This window comes from Staurois parvus, unplaced genomic scaffold, assembly GCF_062004578.1.
Source record: "Staurois parvus isolate SC_StPar_1 unplaced genomic scaffold, SC_StPar_1.0 ptg000195l, whole genome shotgun sequence".
Lineage (NCBI taxonomy): Eukaryota > Metazoa > Chordata > Amphibia > Anura > Ranidae > Staurois > Staurois parvus.
In genome coordinates, this window is record NW_028317991.1 from 4,872,691 (window position 1) to 4,891,028 (window position 18,338).

The window sequence follows — 18,338 nt, forward strand, 5'->3', positions numbered from 1 at the left end:
TTCTATGTGCTGCGGAATGGAATACCCAGCGCGGAGTCCATACAGCTGCCAATGCAAGTCATTGGGTCTACATGGCCATGCTTGGCTAAGTGACAAATAGCAAAGCCCACTGCATCCTAGCAACGGAGGGGACATGTTTAAAAAAATGACATAGAAATTAACTTATGTTCTTTTTTATGACTTTATAATATTATTGTTCTAGGCAGTGGACAAATCCAGCTGTGGCAGTTTCTCCTGGAACTTCTTTCAGACAGCTCCAACTCTAACTGCATTACTTGGGAAGGAACGAATGGAGAGTTTAAGATGACCGACCCAGATGAAGTGGCAAGACGTTGGGGAGAAAGGAAGAGTAAACCTAACATGAACTATGACAAGCTCAGCCGTGCACTCCGCTACTATTATGACAAGAATATTATGACTAAAGTCCATGGCAAGCGCTATGCTTATAAATTTGACTTTCATGGGATTGCTCAAGCCCTTCAACCACATCCTCCAGAATCAACAATGTACAAGTATCCTTCCGAACTTCCCTACATGAGTTCTTATCACACGCACCCTCAGAAGATGAACTTTGTTGCTCCTCATCCTCCAGCTTTACCTGTGACATCTTCCAGTTTTTTTGCAGCTCCAAACCCTTATTGGAATTCTCCAACCGGAAGTATTTATCCCAGTAGCCGACTCCCAGCAAGTCACATGTCATCTCATCTTGGCAGTTACTACTAAATCTCAAGAAAAGACATTACTGTGGATTATCATTCACCAGGGACTCTGCCAGGTGATCATGATGAGTTACCCGTGCCTTTTATTTAACAGGTGCATAAAAAAGTGGCAGATAGGCCAAAAACACAAAACTTTTTCTAGAAGTTAAAGACACAAAATTTTACTAACGAAGTTCAAATGCCAAACATGTAACTTAGGAGACATCAGCATTGGACCAATATGTATTCTCGGTTCGACTTTTACTAGTTGAAGTCTATGATGGATTTACCAGAAATGACGGTGAGATCTTCCTTATAAACTTTTTGTAAAAAAAAAACAAACGTAAATAAGAAAACTATATGCTATATACAAAAGTGTGGACTATCATAATATAAATTCTGTAGTGCAAACTACCTGTATTTAAGAATACAAGTATACAATCAGGATCATCGAAGCAAAAGTAGTATCAGTACCACAATGTCAAGGCAAAATTTTGACAAAATTTCACTTGAGGAAAAAAAAAAAACTTTCTGGCAAACTGTGAAGACTTCCTACATTCCTTGATATATCTGAAAGAAAAGTATGAGCCATTTTGGTGGAACAAAGAAAGTGCTTAGAAGTAATTATGCTCAAGAAGGTTTATAAGCAGATGTCGAAGAGAAGGGTGAAATGTAATGGAAAGATTTGTCTTGTTCACTGAAAGCTATTGAAACGACAGAGGGCTTGACAATACAGGGACATATGTTTTTGAGACTTCTTTGAGAAATGTTACAGCAGTATTAATACCGCCATCAGTATTACTGAGAACAAAATGATACAGTTGAAATGGTATAGATTAGAATAGTTATCTTTAATGATATAAAACTGGAATTGTCTGATATTTAAAAAGGAAAATCAGGACCTCATTTGTAATGTACAATACACAACACCCGACTTTTTTTCAGAGATGCAATGGCTGATTTAAGAGAAGTGAAAACAACCAGAATTCTTTTCATTTTTGTCTTTTTTTTTTAGAAGGCCAGGTCCATTTATAAACATATCGAGTGCAGAATGATGGTCAAATTTTAGCACACCGCAAAAATACAATTATAGCAGTTCACATCTAGTCATTGCTAAATGTAACTTTTTTTTTTTCAATGTGTTGCCCATGGCAGCAAGAGAATTTAATATGGCACTGATATTGGAAGCAATACTCGTTGGTGGAATCCGATCAACCTTCTCCAATTTTATTGCCAAAGCTCTCAGGGTGGATTTTGTACACATTTTTTTATTGTAATCTTTGAGGGATTAAGGATTGAATATTAAGTAAGTTCCCTCATTGCTACAATCTGAACTTTTGTTGTTGTTGTTTTTATAAGCAGGCGCCAGTTTTATTTGAGTCGCGAACGCTGTGCGTTCGTCAGGTTGAAGTATACAAGTCAATGGTATTTTTCATTTTTATATAATTATATAAGTTATGCATTTATACACTACGAGTTGAGCTCGGCCAACCAAAGAAACACAGAAGGGACACGTTGAAACTTTAAGACAAAAAAAAATGTTGTGGCCTTGAATTTAAACTCTGTATGCTTGATGTTTACAATACGAACCATTAGTACTTAGAAATGCAGTTTTTATGCAATACAATAAGCTTGGCCTAGCATGGCAATTCAGATGTAGACTGTAGTTTGCATTATGCGTTTTTATTTTATATTGACCAAGATGCCCATCTCATTTTTTTAAACATGTATCTGTGGCATTTGGGAATATACATTCAATTTACAAAAAAAAAAAAAACCCTTTCAACAACTTAGAGAAGCCCAAGACCAAATTAGTAGTGTCATGTGATGTTAGGAATTTAGGTAGATTAAACAATATACAGTTTTACTATTTCTTTTTATCTCTCACTATATAAAAAACAGGAAGGTAAAAAGGTTTCATTTGGGGTTCAAAATGATCTTTAATTTTTTTTTTATGTTATACTTCCATTATAATTTTTTTTTCTTGTTTCCCGGTAGACTGCAGTTTTCACCCAAAGTTTTCCCTTGTAAAATATATAAGCCATCCCTTGAAAGCTGCTTTTGTGGAACCTCTGCTTTATGGGCATGTGTTTGTTCAAGGGCAACTGAGACAATTACTATATAGTCGTAAAGAAGGAAGTAATGACAACTGCATCATAAGGCAGTTTCCTATGGAAGCTCTGTTGTATCTTCATGTGCTAATTGCCACACATATTCCTTTTTAAAGAAGCTGTAGCTGTGACCAAAAAGGCAAACACTAGTCACTAATATTGCATGGGACCTTACTGTAGATGGTCTTTCCCCATTACGGACTTACTATGTCTTGTTTCATACTGTATCTCTGTGTAGAGGCGGCCATCTTGGCAGAGGTATGGCTTTGCTTCCACATGTCAGTAACTCCAGCAAGGAGAACAGTGAGCAGCACAGTAATGACACCACCAAATCCACTCCATATCTCCTAAGTCTAGCAATCAGGGCCAGCAGTGCCTTATAACTCACACTGCAGATATACAGCTATTAGGCCAAGCATTACTAGGCACACTTACATACCAGCAAGTGCACTGCTACGTTTCAGGAGAAATTCCAGGTAGAGTTCTCAGGGTACTCCTTAGGCACAATTAACATTTCTAGATATTCCCTATAACACAGTTCAGATTCACCTGTATATGTACACCTGGTTGTGGATGTGAACTATACTTGTGCTGTCAAGCTAGATAGCATCAGTCTAATATATTTTTTTCTCCAGTTATTACTGTTTATGTCACCATAGGAAGAATGGTGAATTCCAGCCAATGTAAATCATGCATAAGGTCCCCCTTTTTTAAATTTTTTTTTATTTTTGTTTTTAAAATACAGCAGCGCTTTGGTGCATTGTTTCCAACATTTCTTTCATAAAAATGAAAAGTCAGTTAGCACTGACCACGCATACACCACTGTTTTATCACATAAAGAGATCACATGGTCTCCCCCCTAGTAGCAGAGACAAATGAATGCAGAATGGGAACTGGGCAAGGTAGCCACTCCCCCACATACATCTCCTTAACATTGATAAGGGTTGCAATGGACGCAAATAGTCTATCCTATATGTTTTGTCTATAATGGTATGGCCCAATCAGACACCAAGGGGTTGATTTACTAAAGCTGGAGAGTGCAAAATCTGGTGCAGTTGCGCATGGTTGCCAATCAGCTTCTAACTTCAACGTGTTCAATTACAACAAAGTGTTACTAAACCCAGGACCCTGCATTCACTATATCTGGTCTCCCACAGTACACAGAACATGGAAATGCAATTATTTTTGTAAATATAAACTGCTAAATACCTTTTCTCATCAGCAGTCTTGTGACTTTTATCAGTGTCCAGCAGAACACTGGTTAAAGCTTGTAGGAGGAGTTTTAATTCTCCCCTGATTGTCCTATGAGGTTGCAGGACCCCTAACCCTCTATCTGGACAGTGCTGATTGGCCCTGTGCTGATCACATGCACCCTCCCCAAAAAAATATCTAGCAATACACACCAAACTGAGCATGTGCAGCTTGCCCCAAGGCTTTTTTCTATCAGTAGATGGATTGGGGACAGTAGAGGAAGGGGAGGATCAGAGAAGACAGGATCAAACATCCTTTTTACACAGTGCAGAGGATTAACTCCTTAGGTTCTACAGTGAGTATAACAAGCATGCTTTACTGCATATACAGACTGATTTTACTGCTGTGGGTTTAGTAACACTTTAAGCTTTGATAATAAAACCTGGAAGCTGATTAGTTTCTATGCAGAGCTACACCAGATTTTGCACTCTCCAGTTTTAGCAAATCAACCCTCAACTGCATACAAATATATCCTCCCTTGTGGAGTGGTAGGAAGATGCACAGCTTTGACCTGTTACACTATAGCTGCCCCATAGACGTTAAGGTAGCCATGTTGATGACACAACGCTGCATAGTAGAAGTCATTTTATGAAATGAATTACCATTCTGTCTTTTCACTGAGAGCTACAATTGGTGTATTAGGGATAAGTAGAACTATTTCAGCAAATTGCAGCAGACAAATTACCATTTTCACCATCCGTGATATTTTAAATTTCATTAATTGAACTGCTTAGTTGAATTTGCTTGACAAAAAAAAAACGTTTCCCCTTATTTAGAATGTGTGTTTTTGGGGTGTATTCAGGGTAGTTTAGTTTATTTAATTTAGTGTTCTTTGTTTTTGTGTATTTGTATTAGATTGTTGTTGGTGTATGTTTTTCTGCCATCTTTTTTATTATTTTCTGTGAAAAAAAAAGTCAGATAAGGAAACTAATGTGGGGCTATTTTTGGCACAAGAACAGGTCCAGGATAGTTAAAAGGAGCTTCTGTAACACTTGGGAGTCATTTAACGACCACTGAACCATTAAAATATGCCAAAAACCTTTATTTTACCATTCCCATGTGTTTCACCTAAATGGTGAAATTTGGCCAAAATCTTACAAGTCTTACCAAAACTTTGACAAAAATAAATCTTGCAGTTTAGCTCATCCTATTTTAGTGTTTGCTTTCTTAGATAAATGCCTAAGTGCTATGTATTTCCCCTATACCAAATAGTCAAACTGTTTTTAAAAGAATAAATATTTAAAAGGTCTACTTTTAAATTCTTCTGTACCTTCCGATTTAGAGACAAAATCTGATTTAGAAACAGAAATAATGACTTTTTTAACAAAATAACAACTTGAACACATTTGCATGTGTAGTAATGTGAATATTCCCATTTTCTATCCCCCAAAAAGCATATTACGAGTTAAATGCCAATACATTCGCAGAATTAATTGAATAATTGAAATGGCTTTAAATTGTTTCTAAGCAAAATTGTCCTAACAAAAAACATATAAAATGCCAGCCTATAAGAGTATGTAATACTATATATAAAAATATATTGACATGGTCAATATTTAGTGTTAAATGCAGCCCGTCCGTAGTCTGCATCAATTTTTCAATTAATTGTTTCAATCCCACTGGAAAGATTTATATGTCGATGGGCTTTTCTTCATGTCAGAACTACTTCTCTGGGAATGCAAACGTAGCTTGAAGCAGAGATAATACAGGTGCAGTGCTCAGGATAGAGGTAATATCATACAAATGTCAGCAGAAAATATATAATGTGCAAATATTGTTATATAGAGCACAATATAGAGAATATAATTAGTGATCACAAATCAATATAATGTCCAGTTCCCAGAGTTGCGTATAAATGTGAAAATACGTGATCCAAAGGTGAAAAGAGTTGAATAAGTGAATGCGCACTCACCAGAAGTATAAAAGAAATTTATTTTGTCATCAGATACATCTAGGTCAGGGGTGTCCAAACTTTTTTCAAAGAGGGCCAGATTGGATGAAGTGAACATGGTGGAGGGCCGAACATTTTTCCGAACATTCTTTAAACCATTACAATTAACTGCAAATAAATTATTTTATGCCAAGTTAATTGCAAACGACATACTTTTCATTTCATAACATTAAGATCAACTGACAGCTGAGTTTTCACAATGTATTGAAAATTAATTTAAAAAAAACTTACCTGCACTAATGTGAAGGGTGAAAAAGATAGCTGGAGCTGAAGTCTCTGCTCGGCAGCTGGGAGGGGAAGAGAAACACACTTCACGCTGGAAGCCCGGCCCTGACGTCACCGCCCTCTGTCGCTCCCAGCGCGGCGCAGTCACGCATGCGCACTGCTCTCAAGCAGAAGACTGTCTGCCACAGAAGGGAGGGCCGTGCGACAGCCGCATTTACACAGACCAGGGAGAATGCGCCGCAGTCAGGCATGCGCACTGCCCTCTGCTCTCAAGCAGAAGACTGTCTGCCATAGAAGGGAGGGCCACATTACACAGAGCAGGGAGGGCTGTTGGAGGGCCGTATTAAACTGACCCCCGGGCCGTAAATGGCCCGCGGGCCGGACTTTGGACATGCCTGATCTAGGTCATCTGCGTTCTGGTCAGGCCGCATTCCCTAACATCCTTTGGTCATCTATTATAGCCAGGCTCCAGGGTCCATCAGATCATCACAGAACATCCGGGGTCCCCCTTTTTAGGGTAGGTACTGCGGGTGGTGCTCATAAAGAGAGCCCAATAAGGGACACCACATAGTGTGATACTGTATAGGTGAATGTTTATTTCAAATGTAGGTAGCAAGCAAAAATAATTACTGACCGTAAATTCAGGATGGCCACCTGCGGTGGCTAGATGTCCAAGTGCTGTAGCCCCCATTTATAGTAGCGCTCGCTACACAACCTATACTCTAGTAGCTTGAAGCAGGTTGATGCAGCTTAGAAAAAGATCAAAAGCAAGTCAGAAGGAGGTTACCTGCAGCTCAAATGTATCGGTCAGTGAATTCTGAATAATCTCAGAACCATCTCAAACAGATCTCAAATGCAATTGGAATGCAAGCTATATTTGCCCTGAAAGGGAAACTATAGACTATTTTCAGTGAGTCAGAACACAACTGGGACAAGGTGACATACTTGGAAATTGTATTTCATGTAGGCATCGGTCAATGCTCCCTCTAGTAGGTATTTGTATATCAGGCAGTGTGATTAGCATCCCTGCTGAATGACTGTTGATATAAGCTCAGTTGGCCTTATTAAGAATTTTTTTTAGGCCTGAGTCATAGACTTGCACAGAGAAGGAGGAGCAGTGAAGCATAGTCAATGTACATAAAGGTTTATTGTCCAAATGGTGAAATATGGCACTTGTGGCTACCTTCCAAAGTAGTGTGTCTGAGGAAGGGTTATGTTTAGCCCAAAACTGTGAATAAATCAAGATTTGAGTGCTGCAACCAATTTTAATCCTTTCTGTTATCGATAAAAGAATGTTGAGAACAGACTTCTGCACTTTGGATTACTAATAGGTGCACTGTTCACACACACACACATATATATATCTTGAACTTGCAATTAAGCCATACCTGCCCCAATGCCACTCCCTGTGCCCACCAGAGCTATGTTAAATATCTGGTACTTCCACATATGGGGGAGTATATGCCTATCCCCCCATCCTCCCGTAATGCAGCACTGGATGCCTGAGTGGTAGGTTGCCAGTTAGTCATGTGGGAGGGAAGAGTCCTTATCCTTGTGTAAGCTCTGACCAGATTTTCTTAGATCTTACACAATACTTTATTCATGGGTCTGGCAGCTTGTGTGGATAAAGCAAAGTGTCTCTTTTAAGCAGATCTAGCTCTAAAAAGCAGGGTTCGCTCGTTACATCAGGGATCCAAAACCGATACAAAGTCACCCCATTAAAGTATAAAATAAAGCATCTTTGGAAAAAAAAATAGTAAATATACCCATCTTACCATTGGCTTATGCACTGAAGAGGGTGTTGACACAATCCTTCTGATGAGATCAGGGGCGGACTGACCATTTGGAAACTCGGGCACTGCCTGAGGGCCCGGAGTCAGTAGGGGGCCCCATGAGATGCCAACGGTACCTTTTTCATAGGCTTTTTTGAGTTTGGGCAAGGACACAGGGGCCTCATGATCCCCTATTTCCCGGGGGCCCCATGAGTTGTCAGTCCGCCCCTGGATGAGATCCTAGGAATTCCTGAGTATCCCAAGTCTTGGGAGGTGATGCTTCTGCAAACTGTCCAAGAGTCACGATCCTCCATGTTATTAGAATCTCACCAGAAGGGTCATGTGGTTACACACCTAGGCACTCCAGGCGAAGTTAGTACTCTATGGGGTTGATTTAGCAAAGGAAAATAGACTATGCACTTTAGAAGTGCAATTGCCCTGTGCAAGGGCAGTTGCACCTATTTTTGTAAATGCGATGTGGTGAAGCTTCATTTTGTAAAGAATAACCAGTCAGGTACAAGTAAACTAAAAAAGGCTTGCACATGATTGGATGATGGAAATCAGCAAAGATTTTTAATACATTTACTAAACTCGGGGGAAAATGAGTACAACTGCATTTGCAGAGTACATAGTTTATTTGCCTTTAGTAAATCAACCCCTATTACAAAACAAAAATAGGAAGAAAGCGCACCAGCCTGGTGCATTACCATAGGACTCTTTAATGAATAAAAAAAATAAATGCCAAACTACTCACAATGTCAAGTGCATCCAACAGGCCACCCAAAGCATTTCCATCCACAAGGGCGCAGCTTACATGTTTCAAGGGCAATGCCCTCTTCCTCAGAGCTCAAATCCATACCTATCCTTTCTAATTTTATTTCCCAAAGGTGCTTTGTTTTACACTTTAATTTGGCAATTCTAATGATCCTTTCAATGCCGGCCTGAGTTAAACATCGCACACAGAAACAGGGTTTTAAACATTAACACTTATAGAGAACATTATTTAAATTAGGTTATCACATTCACATACAGATTTTTTTTTTTTCATCTAAAAATACTTTTGTTTTCCTTTAATTAAAAAAGAACAAATGAAGCCAGGGCTCAAATCTTCATGCAGACTAAAGGGTATTCAAAATACCAAACAGTGAGGTGCAGCCCTTCAAAGATCAGGAAATCTAGGTGTAGGTGAGCAAAAGCAAACAAGGGCGCACTCTCGTCATGCATTTCCGTGGTACACCACGTATTTATTGAAAAAACATATACATATATACTCTCAAACTAAAAGAGAATAAAAACAGAACAGGTAGTCCGCAATTTCAGTCCAATGGAATACTGTGCCCTGGATAGGCATAGGCTGATGCGTTTCGGGCGATGAACTCCCTTCTTCAGAGCTCTGAAGACGGGAGTTCGTCTCCCGGAACCCGTCAGCCTATCCCTATACAGGGCACAGTATTCCATTGGACTGAAATTGCAGACTACCTGTTCTGTTTTTATTCTCTTTTGGTTTGTGAGTATATATCCCTTTAATTAAAGTTCTAAAGCCCAGTTAAATACATAAATAAATAAATAAAAATGGCATTAAGGAATATGGTCCCTTAGTACATAATAGTTTGACTTGGGTTTGGTCAAATTTACAAGTCTCCCATATTTGTAAGGCTGAAACAGAACAAAATATTCTAGTGACTTCTATTATAAGGAAATGTTTTTAATGACTATAGGAATTGCTGATGATTTTACTGGAAGAACAATAAAATATGTGAATGGAGCACTGGTTTCTCTAAACAGTCCGTTTGATCTTGATCCATTTTAAGGAAGGTTTGTCCACTAAAAATGTAAGAAATTTTTTATTACCACAAGCAGCTATTAAATCACAAAACCTACCTTAGACAGCAGCTAACATGCAGCATTCCAGGCCATGGGTGTGTGTGCATCAGTGTGGTGAAAGCCTGAACAACCTTGGGTGGATTGGTGATCATGCTGTATTGCATATCTTCCATGGAAAAGAAGTTTAAAAGTCAGTGAATCTTTAGATTTTGAATGGCAACTGGCTTATGGGACACAACCTACCTGCCAATTGGCTCTAATTCTCCAAGTTTCATGCCTGGCTGGCTCCCTAACTTAAATAGGAGCTTCACTCTCCCCTCAAAAAATACTGTAGTTTCTGACTTTTAATATAAGGACACTTACCTCTCCAGGGTCCAGTGGTGCCCTTACCCAAGCCAGTTCTTCTCTGGTCTTCAGGTCCCTGTGGCCAGATGTGAAGCCGCTTCCCACTGCACATGCGCAAGATGCGCTATGCTTTGTGAATGGTCCCGCAGTCTTCTGGGACCTGTGAAGTATCCCAGAACGCTGCGGGCAAAGTGAGGGTGAACTTCCGCACAAATTGTCTAGGTGATCCAAGAGCAGGCACCTGTCCAAACCAGGTATCCAGTCACCCCCCAAAAAAATTAAGTGCCAAAAGTTAAAAAGGGAGGGGTGAAGGAATACAAGTAGAACTTCCCCTTTTGGTTGAAGTTCCACCTGCAGTTGGTGGTAATTGAATTTCTGAATGGCCATGAATCTGATAGGAATCTGATAGGATCCTGGTTCCCTGGTGGCACCTGAGGCCCTCTCCTTTCTGCGAGCCCATCAGCACTGAAACATAGGAGTGAGGTTGCACAACATAATGTCATGTGATAGGAGGGTTCTATGCTGCCCAGAAGCCTGGTGAACAGCCTGTGATGTTGGCTGAAAGGGGTTATATAAAATCAATCTCAATGTTCTGGATAGGATTAGCAATTTATTAACTGATTTATTTCTCTTTAAACTATTGTATATACTGCTGAGATTAGATTGATGGACCAGTTGGGGATAATCAGTGTTCCGTCTCTTGGCCTTTTTTTTCCAGAATCTGTGCCTTTTACATGGACCAAAAATGTGCTAGAACCAAAAAATCAAATGTACCTTCTCTGTTTTTATGGACCACTACATTTGTACGTACTCTGTAACATCGTTTAGTTCAATTTTCTTTTTTAACCGAGACCTAACACTAATCAGAGATTTGTTACAGTTACGGCAGCTTTTTATTGAAGTCTCAGCAAAAAAAAAAAAGAAGAAAAAATCTTTTTTTTTTCTAAAGCAGCAATACTAATTATTATTTAAGTAATTCAATTATCTAAACCAATAAAAATCATCAATGTAAACATGATTGGCTGTGGTTGTTTTTATTGTATATGACGCGAAAACAGAAATGTTGTATAATTTAGTTGTCATTGCTGTAGGACAATAAAGTGCTTTATATAGAAAATGTGCTTCTGTTTTGGACTTAATACTGTAAGATGCACACACTTTTTAGATTTTAAAGATGTAGACCCTAACTGGGAGACATTTAGGTGTTGATTTACTAAAGGCTAATAGGCTGTTCACTATACATGGGAATTTTTATTATGCAAGGGGATGCTTAGTGAATGATGTTAACCACTTGTGGACTGCCTACCGCACTTTTACTAAAGCAGCACGGCACACGTACATTGTCCCAGCCAATGATTTATGGGCAGGACCTGCTGATCTTACTAAAAACACAGAGCTCTGTACACGGGAGCAGCTGTGTGTCTGTTTTTTATCCCTGTAAAGCAGGAAAAAAAACAAACACATCTAGTAGTAAAAACTGCACATCTTATACACATTGTTAGGCACACAGTTAACCCTTTGATTGCTGCCATTCAGTCTTGTGCAAGCACAAATACTGTATTTAATGTATAGTGAATTTTCACTACATTCTAAGGTTACCGAATGTTCAAAATTAAATCCGATGACTTCCTACTTACCACACCCCCATTTGAAGCCACACCCTCAAAACCATGCCACATGCATCTAAAACAATTGCTCACATTCTTCTGGTACAGGAAGGTAGACATTGAAGGATTAAAGAGAAAATGCGTTGAGCAACATAAATGGTGTGTTACATCGCTACATATATATATATATATATATATATATATATACACACACAGTATATATATATATATATATATATATCAGTATATATATACACACACATATATATATATATATATATATAGTCCTAAGAGTAGCCACTGCACTCTTGTGTGAGGTACAATGGTAAATGCCTAAGCGCTCACACATAAGGAAGGGCCCTACAAATCCAGAACAGGTATAAAGGCACACTTGGGTCTTGCAGTGGAGATAAATGAAAGCAACAGTGTTTTATTTTTTTTAGACTCACATCAACACATCTGATGTGATCTTTCAGGAGTATACAACATCATTTTCTTGCTGGAACATCTCTCAAATTCCATTGGGACAAGACTAGTTTGTAGTCCTCTAATATAGGGGGGAAATATATATTATTATGGCCTTATTGGGCAATGTAAATGGACAGCAAAGTGCACACTTTTAGCTATCCCCATTGTTTAAGAGGAGTTCTTGTCAAACACTGAACCCAAGCTGTGCCAATAAACGTTAACCTAAGGTTTTGAATTAGAAACACTTCACTCACAGAAAGCGATGTAGGTAGGAAGTGGAAAAGGACTACACCCATGTGCAAATTTTTAAAAAACTTTCTGAATAAAAGGCCAGAGGTACAAACTGAAAGGGGGACTTCACCACACCAAAGAAGGACTCTGCCAAGGGTTAACACTAGAATCCACAATACAAGAGAGAAACAATACCAAGAATCCAGTTCCCTGCAATCCTGTTTGCTATGGAAATCGTGATCCAGTAACAACAGAAGCTAAATTACTTATTTAGAGTATTTCTATAGTTTTTAGAGCAGTGGTGGTCAACTTTTTTGATATGGGGGTCTCAAATGCGGCCCCTGACATCACAAAAGGGCTGCACATAAAGTGAATATTCAGCATGTACAGAACAGGATATGGTCAAAGAATATGGGCATGATACAAGAGATTGTTAGAGACTGTGGACATAATACAGAAGAAGGTCAGAGACAGTGGACATAATACAGAAGAAGGTCAGAGACAGTGGACATAATAATATCAGATAATTAGAGACAGTTTGTATTATACAAGAGATGATACGAGACTGTGGATATATTACAGGCGATGGTCAGAGACTGCAGACATAACACAGAAGAAGGTCAGAGACAGTTTATATAATACAAGAGATGATAAGAGACTGTGGATATAGTACAGGCGATGGTGAGAGACTGCAGACATAACACAGAAGAAGGTCAGAGACAGTTTATATAATACAAGAGATGCAGAGGTCAGGAATAAGTAATGTATAGAGAACAGAGGTCAGGAGTAAGTAATGCATAGAAAGCAAAGGTCAGGAATAAGTAATGTATAGGGAACAGAGGTCAGGAGTAAGTAGTGCATAGAAAGCAGAGGTCAGTATAAAGTAGTGATAGAAAGCAGAGGTCAGGAGTAAGTAATGTATAGGGAACAGAGGTCAAGAGTAAGTAATGTATAGGGAACAGAGGTCAGGAGTAAGTAATGTATAGGGAACAGAGGTCAGGAGTAAGTAACGTATAGGGAACAGAGGTCAGGAGTAAGTAATGCCTAGAAAGCAGAGGTCAGGAGTAAGTAACGTATAGGGAACAGAGGTCAGGAGTAAGTAATGCATAGAAACAGAAGTCAGGAGTAAGTAACGTATAGGGAACAGAGGTCAGGAGTAAGTAATGCATAGAAAACAGAGGTCAGGAGTAAGTAACGTATAGGGAACAGAGCTCAGGAGTAAGTAATGCATAGAAAGCAGAGGTCAGGAGTAAGTAACGTATATGGAACAGAGGTCAGGAGTAAGTAATGCCTAGAAAGCAGAGGTTAGGAGTAAGTAATGTATAGGGAACAGAGGTCAGGAGTAAGTAATGCCTAGAAAGCAGAGGTCAGGAGTACGTAATGTATAGGGAACATAGGTCATGCGTAAATAACACGCACAGTGCAGAGGTCAGGAGTAAGTAACGCATAGAAAGCAGAGGTCAGGAATAAGTAATGTATAGGGAACAGAGGTCAGGAGTAAGTAATGGATAGAAAGCAAAGGTCAGGAATAAGTAATGTATAGGTTACAGAGGTCAGGAGTAAGTAATGCATAGAAAGCAGAGGTCAGGAGTAAGTAGTGATAGAAAGCAGAGGTCAAGAGTAAGTAATGTATAGGGAACAGAGGTCAGGAGTAAGTAATGTATAGGGAACAGAGGTCAGGAGTAAGTAATGTATAGGGAACAGAGGTCAGGAGCAAGTAATGCATAGAAAACAGAGGTCAGGAGTAAGTAACTTATAGGCAACAGAGGTCAGGAGTAAGTAATGCCTAGAAAGCAGAGTTCAGGAGTAAGTAACGTATAGGGAGCAGAAGTCAGGAGTAAGTAATGCGTAGAAAGCAGAGTTCAGGAGTAAGTAACGTATAGGGAACAGAGGTCAGGAGTAAGTAATGCCTAGAAAGCAGAGGTCAGGAGTAAGTAATGTATAGGGAACAGAGGTCAGGAGTTAGTAATGCCTAGAAAGCAGAGGTCAGGAGTACGTAATGTATAGGGAACAGAGGTCAGGAGTAAGTAATGTATAGGGAACAGAGGTCATGCGTAAATAACACGTACAATGCAGAGGTCAGGAATAAATAACGCATAGAAAGTAGAGGTCAGGAGTGTGTGATGCATGTGTATTGAGAGCAGAGGGCAAAAGTATGTAACACATGGAGAGCAAAGGTCAGGAGTGCATAATGCACTGAGAGCAGGAGTAAATAACACACACAGTGCAGAGGTCAGGAATAATTCAGGAATAAGTAATGCATAGAAAGCAGAGGTGAGGAGTAAGTAATGTATAGGGAACAGAGGTCAGGAGTAAGTAATGTATAGGGAACAGAGGTCAGGAGTAAGTAATGTATAGGGAACAGAGGTCATGCGTAAATAACACGCACTGTGCAGAGGTCAGGAATAAGTAACGCATACAAAGCAGAGGTCAGGAGTGTGTGATTCATGTGCATTGAGATCAGAGGGCAAAAGTATGAAACACATGGAGAGCAAAGGTCAGGAGTGCATAATGAACTGAGAGCAGGAGTCAGGAGTAAATAATGCACCAAATGCAGGGGTCAGAAGTGGGTATCACATGGAGAGGAGGGTTCAGGAATAAGTAATGTTATTATACAGGCAACAATATGTGAAATGGATTTGTAAAGGTAAATTTAGACATGCTTCTAAATCTCCCTTTTCCTCTGAAGAACGATCCACATTTAGATTGCGCCTCAGAGGCTACTGACAGACGATGAGGAAGTAATGTGACGCCTCCTCGCCACCTCATTTAACCCCATTTTTGTGTAAGGTCAAGCTTTTGGAATGTTTCCATATTTCAAAGTGCACAACTGATACTTTTAACAACACAAAAGAGAAGTCAAAACTTTTTTGAAGAGTCTTGCAGACAGATTAGTAGGTGATATCATAGACTAGACCATCAATCTCAGGGACCTCAGAGATGGCTGTAGGTTATGGACAATGCTGAGGACTGGAGTGGAATGCTGAATATTCTACTTCTGTAGCCAATCATTCATGTTTAAAGTGGTTCTAAAGGCAGAAGGTTTTTTACCTTAATGCATTCTATGCAAAGGTAAAAAAAACCTTCTGGGTGCACCCCCCCTCCCCCAATACTTACCTGAGCCTCATCTTGATCCAGCAATGTGCATGACAGCTGGGTCTCTCTCTCCTCATTGGCTCATCATTTGCACCATTTGCTCCTGCTGCTTTCAGTCACAGCCAGTGAGCCAATAAGGAGAAAGCGGGGGGGGGGGGGGGCGAGCCATGCTTTGTGTGTGTATGGACAGTGTGCATTCACAGGAGTGAAGCTTGGGAATGAGCCTGCTCGAGTGCCCCTATAGCAAGAGGCTTACTATTGGGGGCACTTGGCAGGGGAGAGGAGTAAGGGCCGTCAGCGGGGGACCCAAAATAAAGAGGATTTGGGCTGCTCTGTGCAAAACCACTGCACAGAGCAGGTAAGTATAGACATTTATTTTTTTTTCTATTTCAACCTGTAACATCACTTTAACCATTTGCCGCCCGCCCTATGGCCAAATGGCGGCCGGAAAATGTCATCAGCATTCCGGGTGGACGCCATATGGTGTCCTCCCGCACATGCGCAGATCGCGCTCCTGCAGAGCCACGCAGCAGCGCGATCTGTCACCGGCCGTGTACCTCGGACACGGCAGATGACAGATCTGAGTATCGGCCCCCCGTTGCCGGTACCATGTGACCTGTCATGTGATTAGCTGTGGCCAAATCACAGCTAAGCACAAAAAAAAAATCCTGAATGAATCGATGTCATTCAGGTAAATGCTTGCTTATAGCAAAGTAATTCTTTGCTATAAGCAAATTGTGTAAAAAAAATAAAAAATAAATAAAAAAATACTGATCACTTCCCCAAAGTAGTACAATGTTACTATGGTAACATTGTACTACTTTGGTCATAGTGAATTATGAAAAAAAAAATCTTAAAAAAGAAAAAAAATTTAATAAAAAAAAATTAAAAAAAAAAATATTTTTTTTTTCATACTGTCACCAGTCAGTGTCCCTGATCAACGCCATGCCAGTTATATGATGACGCTGTACTGCACTGGTGACAGTATGTAAAAAAAAATAGTGAAACTAATTTTTTTACTTTTTTCATTTTCCGAAAAATTTGGACAAAAATTGTCAGTCTGCCCCTGGTAGTAGTAGTAGTTGTAGTAGTAGTAGTTGTAGTAGTGGTAGTAGTAGTAGTAGTAGTAGTTGTGGTAGTAGTAGTAGAAGTAGTAGTTGTTATAGTAGCAGTTGTAGTAGTAGTTATAGTAGTTGTAGTAGTAGTAGTGGTTGTAGTAGTAGTAGTTATAGTTGTTGAAGTAGCAGTAGTAGTAGTAGTTGTAGTTGCAGTAGTAGTAGTAGTAGTAGTAGTGGCTGTAGTAGTAGTTTTTGTTGTAGTTGTAGTAGTAGTAGTGGTTGTAGTAGTAGTAGCAGTAGTAATAGTGGTTGTAGTAGTAGTTGTTATTGTAGTAGTTGTAGTAGTAGTAGTGGTTGTAGTAGTAGTGGTTGTAGTAGTATTAGTGGTTGTAGTAGCAGTAGTAGTAGTAGTGGTTGTAGTAGTATGGGAATGGGAAGATCGCCTCGGCGATCAAATCTGCACATGCGTAGAATCCTGACAAGACATACAGGCAGGCACTAGGACCCAGGCGCGCCTGTCACCAATGATGGCGCCGGGCAGGCACTAGGACCCAGGAGCTCCTGTCAGGAGTCGGGCGGGCTATTTAAACCCAGCTCTTGCAATGCTCAAGTGCCGTATGGTCTTACCTGTTTCCTGAAGTTCCTGTTTAGTAGATTGTTTTGTTGCCGACCCTGCCTGACCCTGATTTGCTGTCCGTCTCCTGTTATGATCCCTGGCTTGTCTGACCATTCTCCTGCTTAACCCTGTCCGTTCTGATCTCCTGTTAACGAACCCGGCTTGTGACCTGTTTATCCCTCTACCTGCTGATTTTGTACCACGCCGCCACCACTGTTACCAACCCGGCCTGCCTGACGCTGCTCTTGTGACCTCCTCACATCAGACTCTCACCTGCTATACACCTCCAACGGAGCTTTTACCACAGCTGGGTGAACTCAGGGGCCGCAACCTGGTCTCGGCCTGCTCCAATTCCATCCCCACCATCAGGGGCCCTGGTGAACAAGCAGGTAGGGACGTAGATTCCGCGCCTTGGGGGAATCCGGTCTGTGGAGTGCTAGAGGCTACCGCTGTAGGATCCCTGACAAGTAGTAGTAGTAGTAGTGGTTGTAGTAGCAGTAGTAGTAGTGGTTGTAGTAGTAGTAGTGGTTGTAGTAGCAGTAGTAGTAGTGGTTGTAGTAGTAGTAGTGGTTGTAGTAGCAGTAGTAGTAGTGGTTGTAGTAGCAGTAGTAGTAGTGGTTGTAGTAGTAGTAGTTCTAGTTGTTGAAGTAGTAGTAGTGGTTGTAGTAGTAGTAGTGGTTGTAGTAGCAGTAGTAGTAGTGGTTGTAGTAGCAGTAGTAGTAGTGGTTGTAGTAGCAGTAGTAGTAGTGGTTGTAGTAGTAGTAGTTCTAGTTGTTGAAGTAGTAGTAGTGGTTGTAGTAGTAGTTGTGGCAGTAGCTGTAGTGGTGGTTGTAGTGGTGATAGTAGTAGTACTAGTAGTAGTGGTGATAGCACTGGGCATGCGGCAGCAAAGCTTCATAAAGGGATGGAAAATGTGCTTGCTTTTCTTTGAATGGAATGAATTATTATTGTCATTATTATCATGGTGTCATACTGTCACAGCAGTGTTATTTCAGAGTTGCATAAACATGTAACATTATTGATGTAAAAAGGTTGCTCTTATCTGTATAGTGCAGTTTTCCCCAGACTGCAGCCCGGGGGCCAGA

The 18,338-nt window shown here is 40.1% G+C and overlaps 1 protein-coding gene across 2 annotated transcripts in view; it reads left to right on the forward strand.

Moving 5' to 3' along the window:
* Positions 1-7,495, forward strand: part of ERG (ETS transcription factor ERG) — a 52,777-nt gene extending 45,282 nt beyond the window's left edge. For both annotated transcript variants that reach the window (XM_089677903.1, XM_089677901.1), the window contains exon 9: positions 203-7,495. In XM_089677903.1, coding sequence (XP_089534029.1) covers positions 203-723 — 521 coding nt within the window. In that variant the 3' untranslated portion in view covers positions 724-7,495. The remainder of the gene's footprint in view (positions 1-202) is intronic.
* The last annotated feature ends 10,843 nt before the right edge of the window (positions 7,496-18,338 follow it).